The sequence below is a fragment of the Drosophila rhopaloa genome, unplaced genomic scaffold (genome assembly GCF_018152115.1).
Source record: "Drosophila rhopaloa isolate 14029-0021.01 unplaced genomic scaffold, ASM1815211v1 contig_115, whole genome shotgun sequence".
In the NCBI taxonomy this organism is placed as follows: Eukaryota; Metazoa; Arthropoda; class Insecta; order Diptera; family Drosophilidae; genus Drosophila; species Drosophila rhopaloa.
The window spans coordinates 11,918,108-11,937,911 of NW_025334990.1; the positions used below are offsets into that span (position 1 = coordinate 11,918,108).

The 19,804-nt window shown below is 39.6% G+C and overlaps 2 protein-coding genes across 3 annotated transcripts in view; one reads left to right on the forward strand and one right to left on the reverse strand.

Annotated features, from left to right (window-relative positions):
• Positions 1-1,879: 1,879 nt before the first annotated feature.
• Positions 1,880-19,804, reverse strand: part of LOC108045053 (exostosin-1) — a 70,240-nt gene continuing 52,315 nt past the window's right edge. Inside the window, exons 6-10 of the mRNA XM_017124225.2 lie at positions 4,397-4,500; positions 4,179-4,329; positions 3,790-4,116; positions 3,407-3,723; positions 1,880-3,055 (exon numbers count right to left, since the gene is read on the reverse strand). Of these exons, the coding sequence (XP_016979714.1) occupies positions 2,947-3,055; positions 3,407-3,723; positions 3,790-4,116; positions 4,179-4,329; positions 4,397-4,500 (1,008 nt within the window). The 3' untranslated portion in view covers positions 1,880-2,946. The remainder of the gene's footprint in view (positions 3,056-3,406; positions 3,724-3,789; positions 4,117-4,178; positions 4,330-4,396; positions 4,501-19,804) is intronic.
• LOC108045054 (lamin-C) lies at positions 14,152-19,461 on the forward strand. Of its 2 annotated transcripts, none has more exons than XM_017124226.2 (4): positions 14,152-14,731; positions 17,428-18,022; positions 18,093-18,898; positions 18,958-19,461. In XM_017124226.2, the coding sequence occupies exons 1-4, from the start codon at positions 14,331-14,333 to the stop codon at positions 19,076-19,078; spliced, it is 1,923 nt and encodes a 640-aa protein (XP_016979715.1). In that variant the 5' UTR covers positions 14,152-14,330; the 3' UTR covers positions 19,079-19,461. The 2 variants fall into 2 exon arrangements, with proteins under 2 accessions (XP_016979715.1, XP_016979716.1); XM_017124227.2 differs by having other exon boundaries at positions 14,153-14,731; positions 18,093-18,815.

Genomic DNA, 19,804 nt, shown 5'->3' on the forward strand with positions numbered 1-19,804 from the left:
CAGTTCAAAAGTAAAATTTCTAAATAATGCATTGGATATGGCTTTTAACCTTTGGATCGATTTAACAATATTAATATTATTAATAATGCTTCACCCTTTTAGGTTTTTGCCCATTCCTTTGTCTGCCATTTATGCAAAGCTTAAATCTGCATATGATGGAATGCATTTATTTTATTGAATAACCCATCGGAATAATAAGTGAATGAAGAATTCTCTGTGGAGTTTTTTCACATGGCTTGTCCAGTTAAATGTGGCAAAATAATTGATTATGCACAATTATCCCTATAACGCAAATGAAATAAATGAAAAAATGTGAGGGAAGTGGATGAATTCCAGGATAAGTGCGGAGGAAAACGGGGTTAAAAGTCTACATATATGTAGTAATGAGAGCACATGCAATTTTCAATCGTATCACAACATCCATATTCGTATTTCAATGTTATTCTCATTTCATTAAGATTGGTTGGTTTTTCAGGTTTTTATATTTTGTTTTTGCGCTGCTTCATGTTAATGTTAATGCAATAAATTTGATTACTGATTCGCAGGCTGCAATAATTATTTTATTGTTATTAATTAATGGCTTTTGCAATCGTTTTGTGTTTGTGTTTGGCCTTCTTTTTTCTCCGTTTTTGTTTTCCTTTCGTTTTTGTGTGGGCGGGGCGGGATCAAGGAGCCTTTTCAATATTTTTGGTCAAGTTGTTTTGTATTGTTATGTTTGTTTGTTTTTGTCTTGGTTAAGTTTTTCCACTATGTTTACCTTTTTTAAATCTGTATAAAAAGTGCAACTGTCTGTTTTAGTGTTTTCGTTTACCTTGTTTTTGTTGTGTCAAATACAAATTCACAAATACAATTATATACGAGTTATAATACAAATATCCTTTACACACAGATACAAAAAATAAAACGCACTGTACAAAATTTGATCTCTTTCGATTTCAGCTTTTCAGCTGCCTATATGTATACGTATGTTGATGTCGCAGTGTATGTGAGTGTACTGTGTGTGTGTGTGTGTGTGTGTGTGCAATGTGCATATCCTTCGCCTTGGGCCACACACATTCCGGAATATGCATATCCATATAGCTGGCATTTTTGATTATTATTATTCGTAGTCAACGGCAAAAATGTTTGTTTGAAATGTTTGATTTATGTGCATGCTGATAGGGAACATTTCATTGCATTTGTCGTCTCTGTCCGTCCGTCCGTCTGACCGTCCGTCTCTGTCTGCTCGCTGGCACAGTCATGTTTTGACATGCACAGCATCCATTCATATTCGTATATATTCATATTGCCGATAAGCATATTTGACTGATAAATGCTAAACAATTTCGCTGTTTGGCAGTCAAGAGTTTCGAGAGTTTGGGTAACATTCTATGTTGGCATCAATCTATTCCACCATAGTGTGTTCTTGGGTTCTTAAGTAAAAGTTTGCTGGGAGGGATAAAAATAAAAAAGGATAAAAGAGTGAATTAAAAAGAGCTAATTTAAGAGACTTTTACAGAAAAGTTCCCCCTTAAACAATTTTGAAATCTAAAAGCTTTAGCATACTTCGAGGTGCCATTTAAAGTGATGTAATCAAATGGCCTGAATAAAACAAAACAAAAAAACAAAATAATTAATAAACAACTTTTACAAAGTAATGTAATTGCATCTTGTAAACTTTTCTGAAAAAATATAAAAATGACAACAAAGTATAGCTAATTCAAAATAATTTACCAATTAAGATCCCACAAATATTTAAATGCTTATGTTAATTCCAAACTCATTTGATATGTTGAAGCATAGTTATTGCTTTCAGCTCTTATTGCCCTTCGCACTTGGAAATTGATATTGCCAAGAAAAAAAGTAAGTCAAAGTCAAATAAAAAACAAAAAGGATCAAATTCATCTGCAATCGTGTATATTTGTTGTAAAAAATAGGTATAGACTTTAGCTTAGTATATGTATAGAATTTCCTTGTGTTAGCTTAAACTAAAAACGCTCCTTGTAAGGGGAGCCTCTGCTTTTGATATGCGCGAGTGATTAAAAAGTTGATTGCATATTGGTAATTGATTTACGTACTTCAATAAATGGCCACGTTAAGAACTAAAAGCTGCGTTGTTCAAATAAAAAATTGCACATAACAAATTGGAAATGGAAAGCTACTTAAACGTTAAACTTAGCATTAGTTAATTGCTTCTCCTCTACGGATTTTGTGCACATATTGATGAATGGCCTGGAAAGAGTTCGATTCGGTCTCCGGAGTTTGCTGCTGCTGCAGTTCCGAAATGGCCACGGATAATCAGAAGATACAGTCGGATAGTTATCTGTACGGAATTAGAGGAGCCTCGAGTTGGAATTTAAAACTGAAAAGGAGACGACTTTGCCATGTCCACACACGTTCACATTGATAAATCACTAACTATACACGGAGAGTTACAACAAGGACATACAAACATTTACACATACAAAACTCAACTCACACAGTACAAAAAATCGGCTACTTATGTTCCTATACATATATCAATTTACATATGTATTCATATATAGAAAATTTGCTAAGCGCAGCTAATTTGAAATTAGCAAAAAAGATGGCAAAATCATTTGCTTCGCTTGCAGTTAACTAGGCTAATTCACATAATCGTATTTAGAGTCTATATATACACATTGCATATACATATTACTGCAATGGATGTCGGATGCTTACATCGATGTACACATACATACATTTACAAACGCCCGTTGGCTCCTAACTAATTTCTTTCCTTTCGCTACTAATAATAATTAACATAGTTCTTGCATCGCTTGGCCAGCGTCAAAAAACAGCATTTCATCTAAACTTATGTGTGGCTTGTGTGTTTGTCTGTGTTCGTATTGGTATTGGTATTGGTATTGGTATTGCTGTGGGTGTGTGGTGTATATGTATTCAGTACTCTTAACGCTTGTAGCTATTGCCAGGATGCACATATCGCTAGCTGCCGACCAACTCGATCTGGCGATATTTCTTGCGCAAATTGGAAACTGGATCACGATACAGCATGGGATCCATGCGCAAATTGGAACGTATCAGCGGCATATAGCTGAAAAGATAATAGAAAGGGGAAATTCAAATAAAATTGGTAACAAAAAAAGATAATTTTTCGAGAACTAAACTTAAAGATCTGCCTGTCGCTATTAATTATCTTTAGTTGTCAGAATAGAAATTAATAGGTTTTGGTATTAAAGAATATTAGTGGAAACTAAACTATCCTTTTTTTATTAAATTATTTAGATAGGTAAGAGGATAGGAAAAGTAGCACAATAGTTTGTTCTAGTTTAGTAAGTTGAAGATTAAATTGAATAATACTTAAAGGAATATTCCAAAGACTTCTCTAACTTCCGAAATAAATGTTACTTTGGACTTAATTTACTTTCCCTGACGTGAAACTCACCCAAAGACCGCCGCGAAGGTATTCAAGCAGCTCTGGCGCTGGATGAAGTGATCGGGATCGTTCCAGGGCGAGCGGCCCGTCTCCCGATCCTTGTAGCCCTTGCGCTGCGTCACCTTGATCGGCGGCTTCCTGGTCACGTGCGAGACGAGCAGGTTCATTAGGATGTCCTCGCAGTTGGAGGACTGCTGTACAGTCTTAAGTAGCAGCAACGACAGCCAGTTGGTGTACAAGTAGTTGTAGTAGCGGTGGTAGAAGGCCGCCCCAGTTAGCACAATCGAATAGTAGTTCGTCCACTTGGACGTATAGCCCCAGGCATTCTGCAAGAATAAGAGTATAAATTGCTTTTAAGAATCTGCTAAATAAACCTCCGCAGACCAACCCACCTTGGAATCATCCCAGAAGTGGGCTCTGGCCGGATAGCCAACGATGCGCTCGGGAAAATCCCGCCACACCGTGTAAGCAAAGTCCAGTTCGTCCGTATTGAGTATGGCATCTTCATCCAGGGACAGCACGGCATCCGTCTGAATCTCTTCGTAGGGCAGGAATCGTTGTGATATGCTCGGTCGTCCCTCAGTCGTCTGGCTTGTGGGTCCAGCTCCCTGGCTTCTCGAGCTGCCCCCCAATGAAATCACGTGCAGGGGTATGTGGTTGGTGGGGGGCCAGCGCTTCTTCAACGGCAGCGGTCGATCGGCTGCCCAAAGGACGAGGATCTGAAGGTTGGGTAAATGGGCTAATAAATATCTCCAGATGGCTAACATATATGTGAACTCACCCGTTCCACGAACTGGCTCTTCGTGATGGTCCTGACTAGCTTGTAGAGCGCTGCATTTGGACCCAAAGCGGCGCCAATCTGAACGTAGATAACCGCCGTGTAGTTGTGACGCGGCTCCGCACCCATTGAGTTCAGCAGAAACGGCATGTACCTGCAGGTGGTAGTAATCGATTGAGCAACAAGGTTGCAGGTTGTATAACAAGATATATGGGACCAACCTTGAACTGTCGGCGAAGGTGGGCAACGTGAGCAGGGCGCCCGGCGAGCTGTTCCACACCAGACTGCTCCGCACCGGATAATCCGGCAGTCGTTCGCGTATGATCTGCAAGATACGGATGGGTGGTAAGTGCCTGGGTTAACGCTTGTTTAATGGTTTGTCGATACGCTCAAGTGCTGATTGCCAATTGATTGCCTAATGAGGAGGGCAGCGGGGTGCAAAACGGGCTGAGCTGAATTTCGAGTGCATTTCAAGGAGCGGCCCAAATTGCGTTTTGAATGGCCCGTTCTGCCCTCATCGGACTATTCCCATCTATTCGGTTTGTCCTCCGCTGAGTGTGATAATTCAATGGGCCTCAGTTGTTGCCTAATTTTCCGCTCGGCGCAGATGGTGCCCAACCACTTTAACTCTATGCAGATATACAACGTTGGCCAAAAAAGCAGCTCTAAAAGTGAAATACTTGAGTTGCAAACAACTGGTAATCCTAAAGAGTTATTGCTTTTAGTAGTTACGCGTTTAAATAAATAAAATAATGTTGAATTATACGACAATCGTCTACGTAAATTATTATTAAAGTACTCTAAATCAACTGTATAGCTGACTTTTAGACTTCGCGCTTTTCATATAATAAATGTACTTTTGGCACGACTTTAGTTTTTAAGTATGTTTGAAATATTTGATGAATAGTATGTTATCTAACATAAATTAAGCTAAACATTTTCAAAAAGCACCATTTTACTAATTATCTAATTTAAACCATTCTACAAATCTTTTGGCTTTTCTATTTGAATAACTAAAATACAAAACAGTGTTACCTAAATTAAAAAAAAACAATCAGCTCTATCTCAAAACTATTAATCCGGGCTTAGCTGTGTATAAATCCATGCATATATGCATTGCGAGGGGCTTTTCCGCAGTTTCCGTTGCGCAGCGGAAGTCGCACTGCAACCTCCATGGGCGGAAGTGCCCCTCTGTCCCCCTCTCACCTGCAAAGTGTTGGACAAAGGCAGAAAGATAAGGGAGGGGAGGGGAGCGGAGGCGGTGTAGCTCGCGTGCCATTAACGCGGCGTTAATTTGTCGCTCAAAGTGTGAGCGCGCCTTAAAGTATGCCATGCCAAATTAGTTAGACATCTCGGGTGCGGTTAACTTGCCAAGTCCTCCTCCATTTTCCATTTGGCACTGTTTTGGCTCCCAGTTTGCTTTTGAGTTAGGGTTGAATGCAATTATAATTGCACAGCCTGACCCCAACTAAGAGCTTAGTGGTGTTGGGCGGCAAGTGGGCGGTGTTCGAGTTGAGTTATGCAAGTGCAGGTGCAGCCACGTGCACCTGACAGAAAACAGAAGACAGAGCGTTATGCAAGTGCCACCCACTATCCACCAGCCCCCGTTTGCCACCATTCACCACCCCCTTAAAACACTCCCACCTGGGCGCTCAGTTCATTCGTGTTATTTCTGTCTGGCACGCTCCGCTTTTGTGCGTGTGGTTAGTGGAATTTGAATGCAGGGACGATCATCTCCCGCCGGAATCCATCCCACTACCACTACCATTCGGGCCAAAAGACATAATGAGACGTTTGGGGAGCGGCATCTACAATTAGATGCAATTACGGCTGATGGATCGACAGTTGGCTATCCTTTGAGTACAACGCAGGCCTGCCCTACATCTTGGAAAACTAATATATTCGTTGATTGTCTATAATTTATTTAAGAAATGCTGTAACTCTTCTCACTATTTAGTATAGTATATATAGTAATATACTATATAATCTAATGATTTCTGGAGGTCTTTACAAGAAAGCATCATTTTTAAGTTCCTCGTTTTACATGAATACTTTATTTTATTCTTTAGAAAATATACAAAAATTTCATAGATGGCAATTTTAAATTTGGCCAGTATGTAGAGCATATTTTAAGAATGTCTTAAACTTTTTAAAGCCTCAAGGCTTTTTCGATATGCAAATTTAATTATAAGCAATTCAAAATAAATTGGATCCCAAACGATTTGTATTACGATGATAAACTTGGAAATGCAGACTTTTTAAAAGTGTTATGCGCCAGAATATGTCAGGGGCCATCATTCAAGAGTATAAAACTATCTAAGCTTTTTGCCATCCCCCTGCAGCTTGTGCAACTATCAATATTCATAAGCTTAATCTAAAGCCAGGGCATCCTAACTTCGTTGGGGGATTTTGAGTTTTATTTTTTTGCCATCGTTTTGTTTACATCCATCATGGTCCTTCGCCCCGCTCGTTAAGCGCCAAAATGCAGGTGAGGGTGAGGGTGTGGGTGCGGGAGCAAACTAACACAAACTAGGATTTGGCTGCATTCTGCAGGTCCTGCCGATCCTTGGCTCCTTGTCTGGCTGCCAACGTGTCTCAAGTGCCTGCTTTATATTTTGTAATTATAATTCCTTCTTCGGCGCTTCCCCATTTTTGCATAATCAACGCTCAACTAACGCGGGAAGCGTGTTTGTTTATCCTTTCTTTGGCCCGCTCTGTGTGCGTATCTGTGTGTGTACCATGCGCCACTGTGTGCGTGGGTTTTTGTTGGTCCTGCGACATAATTAAGTCAATCTCATGCTGTTGACGCTGCCAGCATAATTGAGAGCGAGAGGCAGCTAACAGGGGCCGACAGACAGAGATGGCCTGGCCCACGCCTGCGATTCAATTATGCACTATGCACACTGCATATATGTTTAGGCCTGGCCCAGACGGCCGACTCGAACCCTCTTCGCCCACATTTTAATTGGCCAACAAAGTGCATTTAATTGGCTTAGATCCATGTTGCACAGCAAGAATTTTTAAGTTGCTCACAAAACTACAGTACAACATCTGTATGGGTTATTTTCTTTATCGTGTTTATCAAACCTAACAAATTTGCAGATGAGAAAAGCAGTCGCAAATCAAGATTTTTTCAAAATATAAACCTTATATAAACTTTATGTCTCAAGAACTAGTAACCTATTTGGTTAACAAACAGTATTCAATGATTGGTTGCTTAAAAAATTATTTTAAACAAGAAAGGAAAGCAAACTTCGGGCGGAGCCGAAGTTGATATACCCTTGCAGAATATTCTGTAAATTATATTCTCCAAAATTATTTATATGATGCATTCTTAATACTCATAAAAAATCCCAACTTCCCAACTTTAAAAACACCAAAGTTATGGCATTTCCAATCGTTCAGTTATATGGCAGCTACAAGATATAGTCGGCCGATCCTTATGAAATTTGGTAGGTCGGATTGATTGGCGAAAAATTAAACCCATAGATAATCCCAACTTTCTAACTTTACAAACACCAAAGTTATGGCATTTCCGATCAATCAGTTATATGGCGGCTATAGGATATAGTCGCCCGATCCTTATAAAATTTGATAGTTCAGACTGATTGGCCAAAAATAAAACCCATAGAAAATCCCAACTTCCTAACTTTACAAACACCAAAGTTATGGCTTTTCCGATCGTTCAGTTATATGGCAGCTATATGATATAGTGGCCCGATCTGGCTCGTTCCGACTTATATACTACCTGCAATAGAAAGACAACTTTTGGGAAAGTTTCAAGCAGATAGCTTTAAAACTGAGGGACTAGTTTGCGTAGAAACGGACGGACAGACGGACAGACGGACGGACAGACGGACATGGCTAGATCGACTCTCCTGGTGATGCTGATCAAGAATATATATACTTTATAGGGTCGGAAATGTCTCCTTCACTGCGTTGCAAACTTTTGACTGAAATTATAATACCCTCTGCAAGGGTATAAAAATGCTTTATAATGCAACTTTTTGTGATTGCATAACTCGCAAGTTAAGGAAGCCTCACTGTAATCCTATTTGCTTGGCTACACATGTCAGGGGTCTCTTGTTCAGCTGCTGGTTTTTCTTTTCTATCATTCGTGGCTGCCAGGCAACATTTGGATGTCAGCCAGGAGACTTATCGCAGCAGAAGGACCAAAAGCAGCAGCAACAATCGCTGTTGGCACTACTTAAGGAGCATAAGTGAGGCGGTCGGAAGGGGAAGCCAACCAGAACTTCATTTCCGTTTCACATCAGCATAGATGTGTGCGTTTGCGATGATTAAGTTGCCGACTGAGGTAACTGCAGGCAGCTGGAGGCCCTGGACTCAATAGAGTGGATAATGTAGGCAAATAAAACAGGTGAATGCATATCTGGCCTTAAAACATTTGGCTTAAAGACAGAATTTAAAATGTTTGCCTGCCGCCGCCAACCACAAAGCAAATCATTTTCTCTTGGCTTGGCTGAAATTCCATTAAAAGTTGACTCAATGCATTTACCCATATAAAATATATGCAGTATTCAGTATGCATGTCTGGCGAAATTTGCTTAAATTAATTGCAAGAATTTCCTTTGGCCTATGCAACTCAAAAATTCTTTTTCGCCTCTTTACATGTATTTTTTTGTCGATCAGGTTTTTCATGCTAGCGAACTTGTAAGGGAATTTGTATTAAAGTTTTTGGCAAGGAGTTTCTAAAGAAGTTTGTGGCGAAATAAGAATACAGATTAATGAAAGACAATGCTTGAAGGTTGTGGAAAAAAGAAATATTTTGTAAAATAGTTTCTAATTGAAGAATTTTCTTTGCCTAAGACGTTTGTTGCCAAATGGGATTACAGCATAAAGAAATGTTATAAATACAAATACAAAATATGGTTTTTGAATTTCATATGTTCCCCTATAATTTGTAGCTGCTTTCAAATGTGTTTTCTCTAATCAGCTTTACAAGAAACATTTCTGCAGCTTATATTAAAGCGTACATGTTTACAAATAGAATTCTGTTTGTGATACCATTGCTGAAGTTTTCGCTTCCTGTTCTTTAGCGTAATAAGAAAATGTCGGTTTCTTTTCTCCGCATACTATTTTTCTTAGCATACTTCGGGGGGCCAACAACTTCCTGTAGATGTGTGTGTGGGCGTGGGTGGGTGAGTCAGAGAGTGGGCGTGGCAAGATGGTTAAAAGTTCCAAGCTGTGCAAAGGCAGCTGCATACATAAAATAAACTCTTTCGTTGGCCAGGCCAAAGGATGCACTCCGTGTCACCCAAAACACTCAACATCAAAAAAAAAAAAAACTACAAGATATAGAGAACAAGACGAACTCCGTCGAAGACAAACACTAAATTAACTTATGCAAGTAGCTAAAGGAGTCGTGAATACATAGATAACAAGAAAGGAAAGCTAACTTCGGGCGGAGCCGAAGTTGATATACCCTTGCAGAATTCTCTATAATAATATTCTCCAAAATTATTCCTATGATGCATTCTTAATACTCATAAAAAATCCAAACTTCCTAACTTTAAAAACACCAAAGTTATGGCATTTCGAATCGTTCAGTTATATGGCAGCTATAGGATATAGTCGGCCGATCCTTATGAAATTTGGTAGGTCGGATTGATTGGCCAAATATAAAACCTGTAGAAAATCTTAACTTTCTAACTTTACAAACACCAAAGTTATGGCATTTCCAATCGTTCAGTTATATGGCAGCTATAGGATATAGTCGGCCGATCCTTATGAAATTTGGTAGGTCGAATTGATTGGCCAAATATAAAACCCATTGAAAATCCCAGCTTCCTAACTTTACAAACACCAGAGTTATGGCATTTCCGATCAATCAGTTATATGGCAGCTATAGGATATAGTCGGCCGATCCCTATGAAATTTGGTACGTCGGATTGATTGGCCAAATATAATACCCATAGAGAGTCCCAACTTCCTAACTTAACAAACAGCAGAGTTATGGCATTTCCGATCATTCAGTTATATGGCAGCTATAGGATATAGTCGGCCGATCCCGGCCGTTCCGACTTATATACTGCGTGCAAAGGAAAGAAGGGTGTGTGCAAAGTTTCAATTCGATAGCTTTAAAACTGAGAGACTAGTTTGCGTAGAAACAGACAGACGGACAGACGGACAGACGGACATGGCTATATCAACTCAGGAGGTGATCCTGATCAAGAATATATATACTTTATAGGGTCGGAGATGCCTCCTTCACTGCGTTGCACACTTTTGACCAAAATTATAATACCCTCTGCAAGGGTATAAAAATGGCAAGGAAGCAAAAAATTTATGTAAATGCCTGCCAGCAACTTTTTCTTATAACTTTCTTTGCTTAAAAATTAACAAACGTCGAACCGGCAAAAGAATGTAGAAACAACAAAATAAAACAAAAATATTTTCCAAAAGCAGAGTGCTTAAATTTAAGGCTTGACAACATGGCGTATGAGTAACAATTTGATTTCCTTCTTTATTTCCATAAAAACTACGATTTTGTACTCAATTATAAAGAAGTCAAGAAATATTCAAAACAAAAATTTGAAATTGATAAATAACTAAGGATAAAAAAATATTTTCCCTGCTGGTAAAAAAATTTAAAAATTGAAGCACGTTCACCGAAACGCAAACAATTTTACTCTGTGCGGTTTTTGGCTTATGACAATTAAACAAACACACCAACAAATCGCTAAACCAATTTCAAACTGAATTCATTTTATATTACTTTTTTTCTTTGTTTTTGCGTTGTTTTATATCCGCCGGTCGGACGTGTTTTTGTACAAAAATTTATCGATCTAAACTTGTTGACCAATGTTAATTAAGTGCGACTTCAGGGGCGGAAGGGGTTTTTGGGGTTCTAGGGGACTATATTCGATGATGAGTAAATTTATCGGCTGGACAATTCTTTGGCTTTGTTATTGGATTAGCGAAAAATATATTTTCAATGATTTTATGGGGAGAATGGAAAGTCAAACACTTTAGTATGCAGTGTAACTATTATACGGATTTAAAATAGTTTTTTTAAATGTACAATAAAAGCTTTTGCCTAGTAATTTGTTGTATTTTAGCATTGTAAACTTTTTCCCCTGCTTAAAGTGTGAAATCAATTTAACAATCTTAAAATCTTGGAAACTTACTACTTACTTAAAGTTCTTCAAATTACGCTTAAATATTCAATGATTTTTTCATCACCTCTTCAGCTTAATCGCCAAGATTTTCGCTCTTGGCGTTCATTCATCTTATAACGTCATTTGCCATGACTCCAAACTTTAAGCTGACGATGATGTCATTATTGTTGGCAAACTTCGGAGCTGTCGAAACAACGCAAATAAGCAACAACAACGGCGGACAGCTGAAGTTATGAAGCTGCTTTGACAAATTCGAAAAACAAGCAAAACGAAAGAAACCAAAAAAAAAAAAGACAACAAATACAAACAAGTTTTGACGGCGGCCAAAAAGAGAAGCTAACTTTAATTTTGTTTGATTTCAGTTTATATTAGTATCTGCATGTTTTATTCAACGATAGGCGCAGCAGGGCAATATAGGCTGACAAATGTAACAAAAAGCAAATAAATACCAAATAAATATTTGTTCGCAAAGTTTGCTCAAATTAAGAGCCCTGCGGGGGTACTTGTTTGTTTGCTTGTCATTCTTTATTTGAGGTTAATCGATACTTATTGTGTTCAAAAGGAGGGCCTGAATATTTCATACCCTGAAGATATGATAAAAGAACTCGCAAGTGCTTTTGGCAAATAAGTTGTACCTTAAAGGAAATTTAATAAGATATATCTATAGAAAAGGAGCCTAGTTTAGCTTAATTTCGCAAAATCATTATTACTTTTTCTTTACCAGCATTTCTTAATGGAGCTGTACAATGTATAGTAAAAGTAGTTTTAAATAAGGCATTCTTGGAAATGTATTTAATGAAAGCTTTTTAGAAAATTACAGTTTTCTAGAAATAAACTTTTCTGGAAAACGAACTAAAGGAAAACCAACTTCAGAGTATTTAATTAATGCAAGCTATTATTTTCCATAAGCAACCATTCCAATAAGCGAATTTCCCAAAGGGCAATGGAATAATTCTTATCAATTTGTAATCTTAATCCCGAGCCATTCATCAGCAGACAAATTGCTAGAATACTTTCAAAAGCAAAAAAAAACAGAATAAGAGTCGAAACAAACAAAGTCCAAATAAGGGAAGTAGCAACATCATTTAACATCTGGTTAGGCTTTAACGCTCGTTTTTGTCCACACAATTGGGCACATTAATTAATTCTAATTAGCTTACGCGCAGAGCTTACAAACGGATCATAAGTATAATTATAATTTTGAACGAGGGAAGCAGAGAGCTAGGAAAAAAAAATTATTTAAATGCTCGTTCATGATTAAAAATAATTCGGTGACGTCACAAAAAAGCAGCTACGTTTTGGAGGTCAGTGGTATATACTCGTTTTATTTGCTCGATTTTTTTCCCGCCCTCTGTTTGTTACTTTGCTGTTTTTTTTCGCTTGGCTGACACTGGGGCGATGACGTCACGGGCGTCGTGAATATTGCATGTTAAGTTTACATATTTTCTCCCAGCGTGTGAGCGAATTCAGAGCTCTACATTTCTCTCACTCTCAGGGGGAAAATAAAAAAATTGTTTGCCGGCTATTTGCATTTGCAAATAGAAGCTAGAGAAAAGGCATAGTAAAAGAGAAACGCTCTCGCAGTCTCCCACTTTTTAACTGGTTATTTATTATTATGACTGGTGGGTTCTCCAAAAAGCGATCCAGAGAAGTCAATGTCAATAAATATTTCACTTATGACAAGTTGACATTGCGCCAAACCATTTTCCACCACCCACTACTCTCAGCCGTATTTCATAATTTTGGACAAGCCACTGGGCCATAATTGACCCTCCGCTGATCGATAAACTCGAGTGACACATTGTGCATACGAGCTGTGGGCCAAATGGAACGGAATTGATGATGTGGGCGTCCATTGTGGTCGATTTTCATGTGTCGCAATCACTATTAAGGGCCATTAATTTATGCGGCCAGCCAAAGTCTAACAAATCATAATGAAAATGTGTGGCTAGCAGGCAGGAAAAAGAAAATATTCTTTGCAAAAAATTGGTAAATTGTCAAGTCTTCTTTTATACTCAAGGCAAAAATGGTTTTTCAATTTTCACACATTCGTTATAAATATTAATAGTTTCACATAATTTAGTTGATGCTTTTCTTGAGGTCAGGCAAAGTATATATGAATAAATAAACTTATCGAAAATGTTCATGTCTTCCAATCAAGAATTTCCTAGTTTTTGTTTTTCTGTTTTTTTTTTAAACTTATTGCTTATGTTTAAAAATACTCCATTTTCTTTTCTAATACCATCTCTAATTTTATAGCACTTGCTGTTCATTAACCTTGGACAACTCAAAGAAGATTCATTAAAGATTTGGAATGCATCGCTGGGATTCCACATAAAACTACAGTGAAACTTCTTAAACTAAAACTAATGTTTCAAGAATGTTTTATTTTAACAAGTTTTATAAACCAACCAGTTTTTTGTGGTCAAAGCAGGCCTAGTGAATATTGAAAATTACTCAGCCACAATAAGATTTCAAAAAATACAAGCTATTAGAAATTATTTTGGACAGTTCAAGCTAACGAAGTTTTGCTGTAAAAAGAGTTTTTGGGACCTGCGAACGGTAAAAGTTGGGAGCGTTTGAGGCGATTTCTATTTAGAGCTCCAGAAACACAAACAGCTGTACATAGGAAAGCCCAACAACGCTTACGAATACGAATGTGAAAAAGAATGTGGTGGAAGGCGAAAAACAATAATAATAAAGCCAAAAGGTGAGAGCGGAAAAAATAGAGAGAGCGCATCGCCTGATTCGTGTGGTGTTTTTTTTTTATGACCGCCACTGCCGCTGCCGCCGACGACGACGACTAATTTTGTCGATGATGGCCGCTCGGTTCGAGTCAAAGTTTCAGTCAATTTCTAGCAGTCAAGACAAGCGGTCGCACAAGCAAAATACAAGCTCCAAACGGCTGGAAAAAATATCAAAAGAGATTATTGGAGAGGATTACGTACTTAAAGAAGTAGCAGTCGCACTCGCACCTCGCAAAACCCAACAAACACAGACACAGAAAACTGCAACCATGTCAGCACGCCGCGTCACACTGAACACACGCGTTTCGCGCGCCTCCACCTCCACGCCGGTGGGTGGGGCATCGACCTCGTCAAGGCTGGGCGCCACCTCGCCCACCTCCCCCACGCGCACCACCCGCATCCAGGAGAAGGAGGAGCTGCAGCACCTGAACGATCGTCTCGCCTGCTACATCGATCGCATGCGCAACCTGGAGAACGAGAACAACCGCCTCACCCAGGAGCTGAATCTCGCCCAGGATACCGTTAATAGGGAGACCTCCAATCTGAAGGCGGTCTATGAAAAGGAACTGGCCGCCGCCCGAAAGCTGCTCGATGAGACGGCCAAGGAGAAGGCCAAGTTGGAGATCGATATCAAGCGTCTGTGGGAGGAGAACGACGACTTGAAGCCGAGGTAAAGGTCTAAGATGGGTGGGTTCGGATTGGTAACAGCGTATTATCAGCCGGTGATGTCATAGTACTCAGACCCGTCACTGAATCAAAACACAGGGAGAAAAAACGAAAACAAAAACAAGTACAGTCAATCCTGCTTAAAAAATTCAAAATAGGAAGACATTTATTTTTAGAATTTTATGCTTTGATTTCTTTTCTTAAAACAAAGTACAGTCGGACTATCTGTAAAAAGGTAAAGCTAGAAAGAATATCATAGTTTTTTAGATTGAAGAAAACTTTTTAAAAATGACTTTTGTTTCGATTTAGGAACTGTTCTTTAAATGTATAATCGAGTTCAACTTTAAGGGAATTATTTTTTTAATACTTATACATAATACTTTATTTTGCACAGAAACCAGTCATAGCTATAAAGAAATGTGAGTTATACAAGTTAGAAGATAAAGTTATGGGTAAACAAATGGAAGCTGATTAGGAAACCCTTAAAAAAACTGCAATTATAAAAAAAATACAATACGATTTCAATAGGCAACTGCGGATACAGTTAAGTTTTACAAGCTAGAACTTATTTAACAAACATAGAAATGTATAATATTATATATTTCTGTGCTTGTGAAATAAGATTATAAATGTTTGTATTCATTTTGAAACATTTTTCATTTAATTTTCGTATCTCAATTGTATTCGAACTTAAGTTTATTTTCTTTATACGTAGTGAGAGACAGAGAAGGGGAGAGACTGAGAGCGAGCGAGGCCGGTGATGTCATGCCAAAAGCACATTTTGAAAGCCACGCACATGGGAACTCTCTCTCGCTATCTCCATCGCACTTGTTTATTTTTTGCATTTACACTTCCAGAATGCCCTAGCCATTTTTATGCAAATGTTAAATTCCCAGCTAATGAGTAACCAAAAAAAAAAACAATAACAATAATAGCGCTTTAAATCTCAATGAAGGTTACAAGACTATGATGTCATGGCACGCAGTTACAGATCCATATGTAATACCAGTTTCTGGTGTGATGTCAACAAAAGTTGGGTGCTTAGTTTTCCATTTTCGAGATTTCCGTTTCGCGTCGTTTACGTTATCAGGCAATATTTATTTTTGGTATTTATTGCGCGATGCGGCCCGAAGCTTTTTAATTCATAATAGCCCCGGTTGGTTGTTTGTGTTTTGGTACGTGTTAACCAAGTTAAGAGCTTGGCTAAAAGGTAGATGCCTAAAAGTTGGGCAAACTGGAATTTTCAGCGTTTTGAGGTGTGTATAAAGAGTTAGGAAAACGAAAAAAATAACAAAGGAAAAGTTATATGATTAGATGCTACGATAAGATTGCGACAGAAAGATGGAAATTCAAGATGGTTCAGATACAAAAGATTCAAACAGATATAAAATAAATATAAATTTGTTTTAATGTGTTTAGCAAACATATAGCATTTGGTTTGCCATAAGGTTATCAAACATTTTCTACAAAAAGGTTTTACAAATTTCTCTGTTTTTTCTTGGCAATACAATTAAATTAGGTCAGCGGAAGGAATTGGGGAAAAATAAATGGGTCTTCAGCACGCACACCCAAAAAACAAAACACAAAAATATGTGGAGAAAGGAAAACTAGAACACAAACAAAAAAGCAACCTTGAATCTATTTCGTTTTCCGTTTTTATTCCCCCAGTTTTACACAACTTTTCTTGATTAGCTACGAAAACTGTTTACATTTACTGGGTACAACAGCAAAAACGGAAAGAAAACCGCTAAAACAGAATGTGAGGTTCAGATTCAACAGAAATAAGCTTTCAAATAAGGTAACATCATTTTCGCTAAAAGGCGGTAGACTATTTCCATAATTAAAATAACTTTTTTTTCATTCAAAGTCAAAGCATGCAAAACCAAATATGCCATAGTTGAATGCATGGCTCTTTTGTTGTTACTCAGTATAAAGAATTATTTAAAACGTGCCCTCCACGCGAGCGCCGATTGACAACCGAAATTATTTTGAGAAAATATTCAGGGATTATTTACGGAATTTTCATAGCTATTTTTTATAACGAGTTTGTTTTCAGCTAAATAGAATTCTAAATAGAAAAAAATCGCTTTGAACGGGTAGGCGGTCATAAATAAAAAGGGGGCAGAGGGGAAGTGCTCAGAAATAGCCGGGCTACTTTATGCTAATGGCATGTGACGACTTCTCCCAAGGCAAACTAAAACCTCGAAATGTTTAAATATTTGATTCTCCTATGGAGGATCGTTGAACGAGTTTCCAAGCGGCGTTACGAATTTAAATAAACAAAATGAATAATACATTTGCGAGATAAAGAGAGCGGCATTTTGGCTCTTGGAAAAATATATGAGGCGAAATGTGACTCAGTTAAAATGATATAGATAAGTGACGTCATCAACTGAGCACATGCAGATAAAAGGCATTGCACTTAAGCAAAAAATTACGTCTCATATAAATAGCTCACTTCTTTATAGTACATTAGTTATAGCCGGGTTGTTTTTGCAAACTTAAAGTTGCTGTAATGCTAGAACTCCTTGGGAATTTTAGAGCAATGGTAATGTTATTTTATGTGCATACTTACACCTTAAAAAAATATAAATTTTTGTTTGATAGGATTCTTTTGTTATAATTCTTTGAATTTATAATTGGTATTTAAATTCGAAAGTTTTGAAATGCATTTTATAATTTTATAATTTTAAATTTCAGACTTGAAAAGAAGACAAAGGAGGCAACAGTGGCCGAGAACAATGCCCGCCTGTATGAAACTCGCTACAATGACATCAATGGCAAGTACAACCAGGCTCTGGCCGATCGCAAGAAGTTCGAGGATCAGTCCAAGGAACTGGCATTGGAGAACGATCGCCTGCGTCGCCAATTGGATGATCTTCGCAAGCAGCTGGAGGCGGAGACCTTGGCCCGCGTGGATTTGGAGAACCAGAACCAGAGCCTGCGCGAGGAGCTGGCCTTCAAGGATCAGGTGCACACCCAGGAGCTCACAGAGACCCGTTCCCGTCGCCAGATCGAGATCAGTGAGATCGACGGCAGACTTTCGCGCCAATACGAGGCCAAGTTGCAGCAATCGCTCCAGGAACTGCGTGATCAATACGAGGGTCAAATGCGCGCCAATCGCGAGGAAATCGAGCTTCTGTACGACAATGAGATCCAGAACCTTAAGGCCGCCGCCAACAGGGCAGCCCAGGGATCCGCTCATGCCACCGAGGAAGTACGTCTTATGCGCACCAAGATCGATGGCTTGAACGCCAAGCTGCAGGATCTCGAGAACACCAATGCTGGATTGAATGTGAGTATTGAAGAATATTTTATACAAATCGCAAGTTACTTATTAATTTTGGGATTTATCTTTCCGTTAGTCTCGCATTCGGGAGCTGGAGAACCTTTTGGACACCGAACGTCAACGTCACAACCAGTACATCGCCTCGTTGGAGGCCGAGTTGCAGCGCATGCGCGACGAGATGGCCCACCAGTTGCAGGAGTACCAGGATCTGATGGACATCAAGGTATCGCTGGACCTCGAGATTGCCGCCTACGACAAGTTGCTGTGCGGTGAGGAGCGTCGCCTGAACATCGAGTCACCCGGACGTCCGACTACCGATTCCGGGGTCTCCAGCAATGGCACCCATTTGACCGCCAGCTCCAGCTCGCGATCCGGAAGGGTTACGCCCAGTGGACGTCGCTCGGCCACGCCCGGAATCTCGGGTTCCAGTGCCGTGAAGCGTCGCCGCACCGTGATCGATGAGAGCGAGGATCGCACTCTGTCGGAGTACTCGGTGAATGCCGCTGCCAAGGGCGATCTGGAGATCATCGAGGCGGACGTGGAGGGACGCTTCATCAAGCTGCACAACAAGGGAACCGAGGAGATCAATCTGACCGGCTGGCAGCTAACCCGTATCGCTGGCGACGAGGAGCTGGCCTTCAAGTTCTCGCGAGGATCCAAGGTGCTGGGTGGTGCCAGTGTCACCATTTGGTCTGTGGATGCCGGAACCCCCCATGATCCCCCCAACAACCTGGTGATGAAGAAGAAGTGGCCGGTGGCCAACTCGATGCGATCGGTGCTGGCCAATGCCGACAAAGAGGTGAGAGTCTTGTCCATATACAACACGTGCGGCACTTGCGACATCTGCCGCCACTGCAGACACCTCGAGTTCGTGCTCGACCAGTACGATATGCCCCTACAATCTAATTGGGATTATAACCTTAATTTTTCTTCTTTTTCAGGATGTTGCCAGCTACGACCGTGTCCGTGCTAACGTTTCCAGCCACACCTCGCGGCATCGCAGTAGCGGCACGCCCAGCACGGGCTTTACCCTCGGTTCCGGAGCTGGCTCCACTGGCGTGAGGAGTCTCTTCTCCCTGCTCTTCTAAACTCGAATCGGATTGGATTGAATTGAATTGGATTGGAAACACCGCTTCAAGACAGCCAGCCAGCCAGCACACAACTCACCGCAGAGACTCACAGACTCCGAGCTGCACATTCACACCACACAGATCTGATATATAGATGCCTATCACATATCATGCAACATGTGACTTATGTACAACAAAACAACCTTTGTTCAACCTTCTTAATGTTAAATGTTTAAGTGCCCTTAGTTCATGTCTTCGACTCTATGCGTTTCCTATGCTTAAGTAAGATTTTTTCACTTTACACTTTCTGTAATTTATGATGAGAACATGCATTTTGGTAAAAATAAAAAAAACACAAATATATGTTGAAAGTAAGTGGCAAGAAAATCAATTAATGAGCAAGTTTTCCGAGCTCGGTTTTGTTGGTCCTCATTGCCAAGGGAAGCCAAATCAGCTTAGGCCAAAAGGGGGATTTGTGCGTGGAAAACTTCTTGCGTTGCTGTCGCGGCATTTTCCACTATCTCAGGTCCGAGACCAGGCCATAATGGACAGGTAAGTGGAGGAAATTAACTACAACAAGTCGGGGGACTTGTCCCTGCAGCTGGGAGCCAAACTATGGGCTAAAACCGAATGAGGTCAACGAAAAAGTTTCGCAACTTTACAACTAGAAAATAAATTAGGTTGGATCACCGGCAAGGTCGAACAAACTGAAGCTGAA

Bases quoted from the DNA above. Each gene is read 5' to 3' on its own strand.
- LOC108045054 (XM_017124226.2), top strand. From the start codon at position 14,331: ATGTCAGCACGCCGCGTCACACTGAACACACGCGTTTCGCGCGCCTCC. The intron at 18,023-18,092 runs GTGAGTATTGAA...TCTTTCCGTTAG, and splicing joins ACACCAATGCTGGATTGAAT to TCTCGCATTCGGGAGCTGGA. The intron at 18,899-18,957 runs GTACGATATGCC...CTTCTTTTTCAG, and splicing joins CTCGAGTTCGTGCTCGACCA to GATGTTGCCAGCTACGACCG.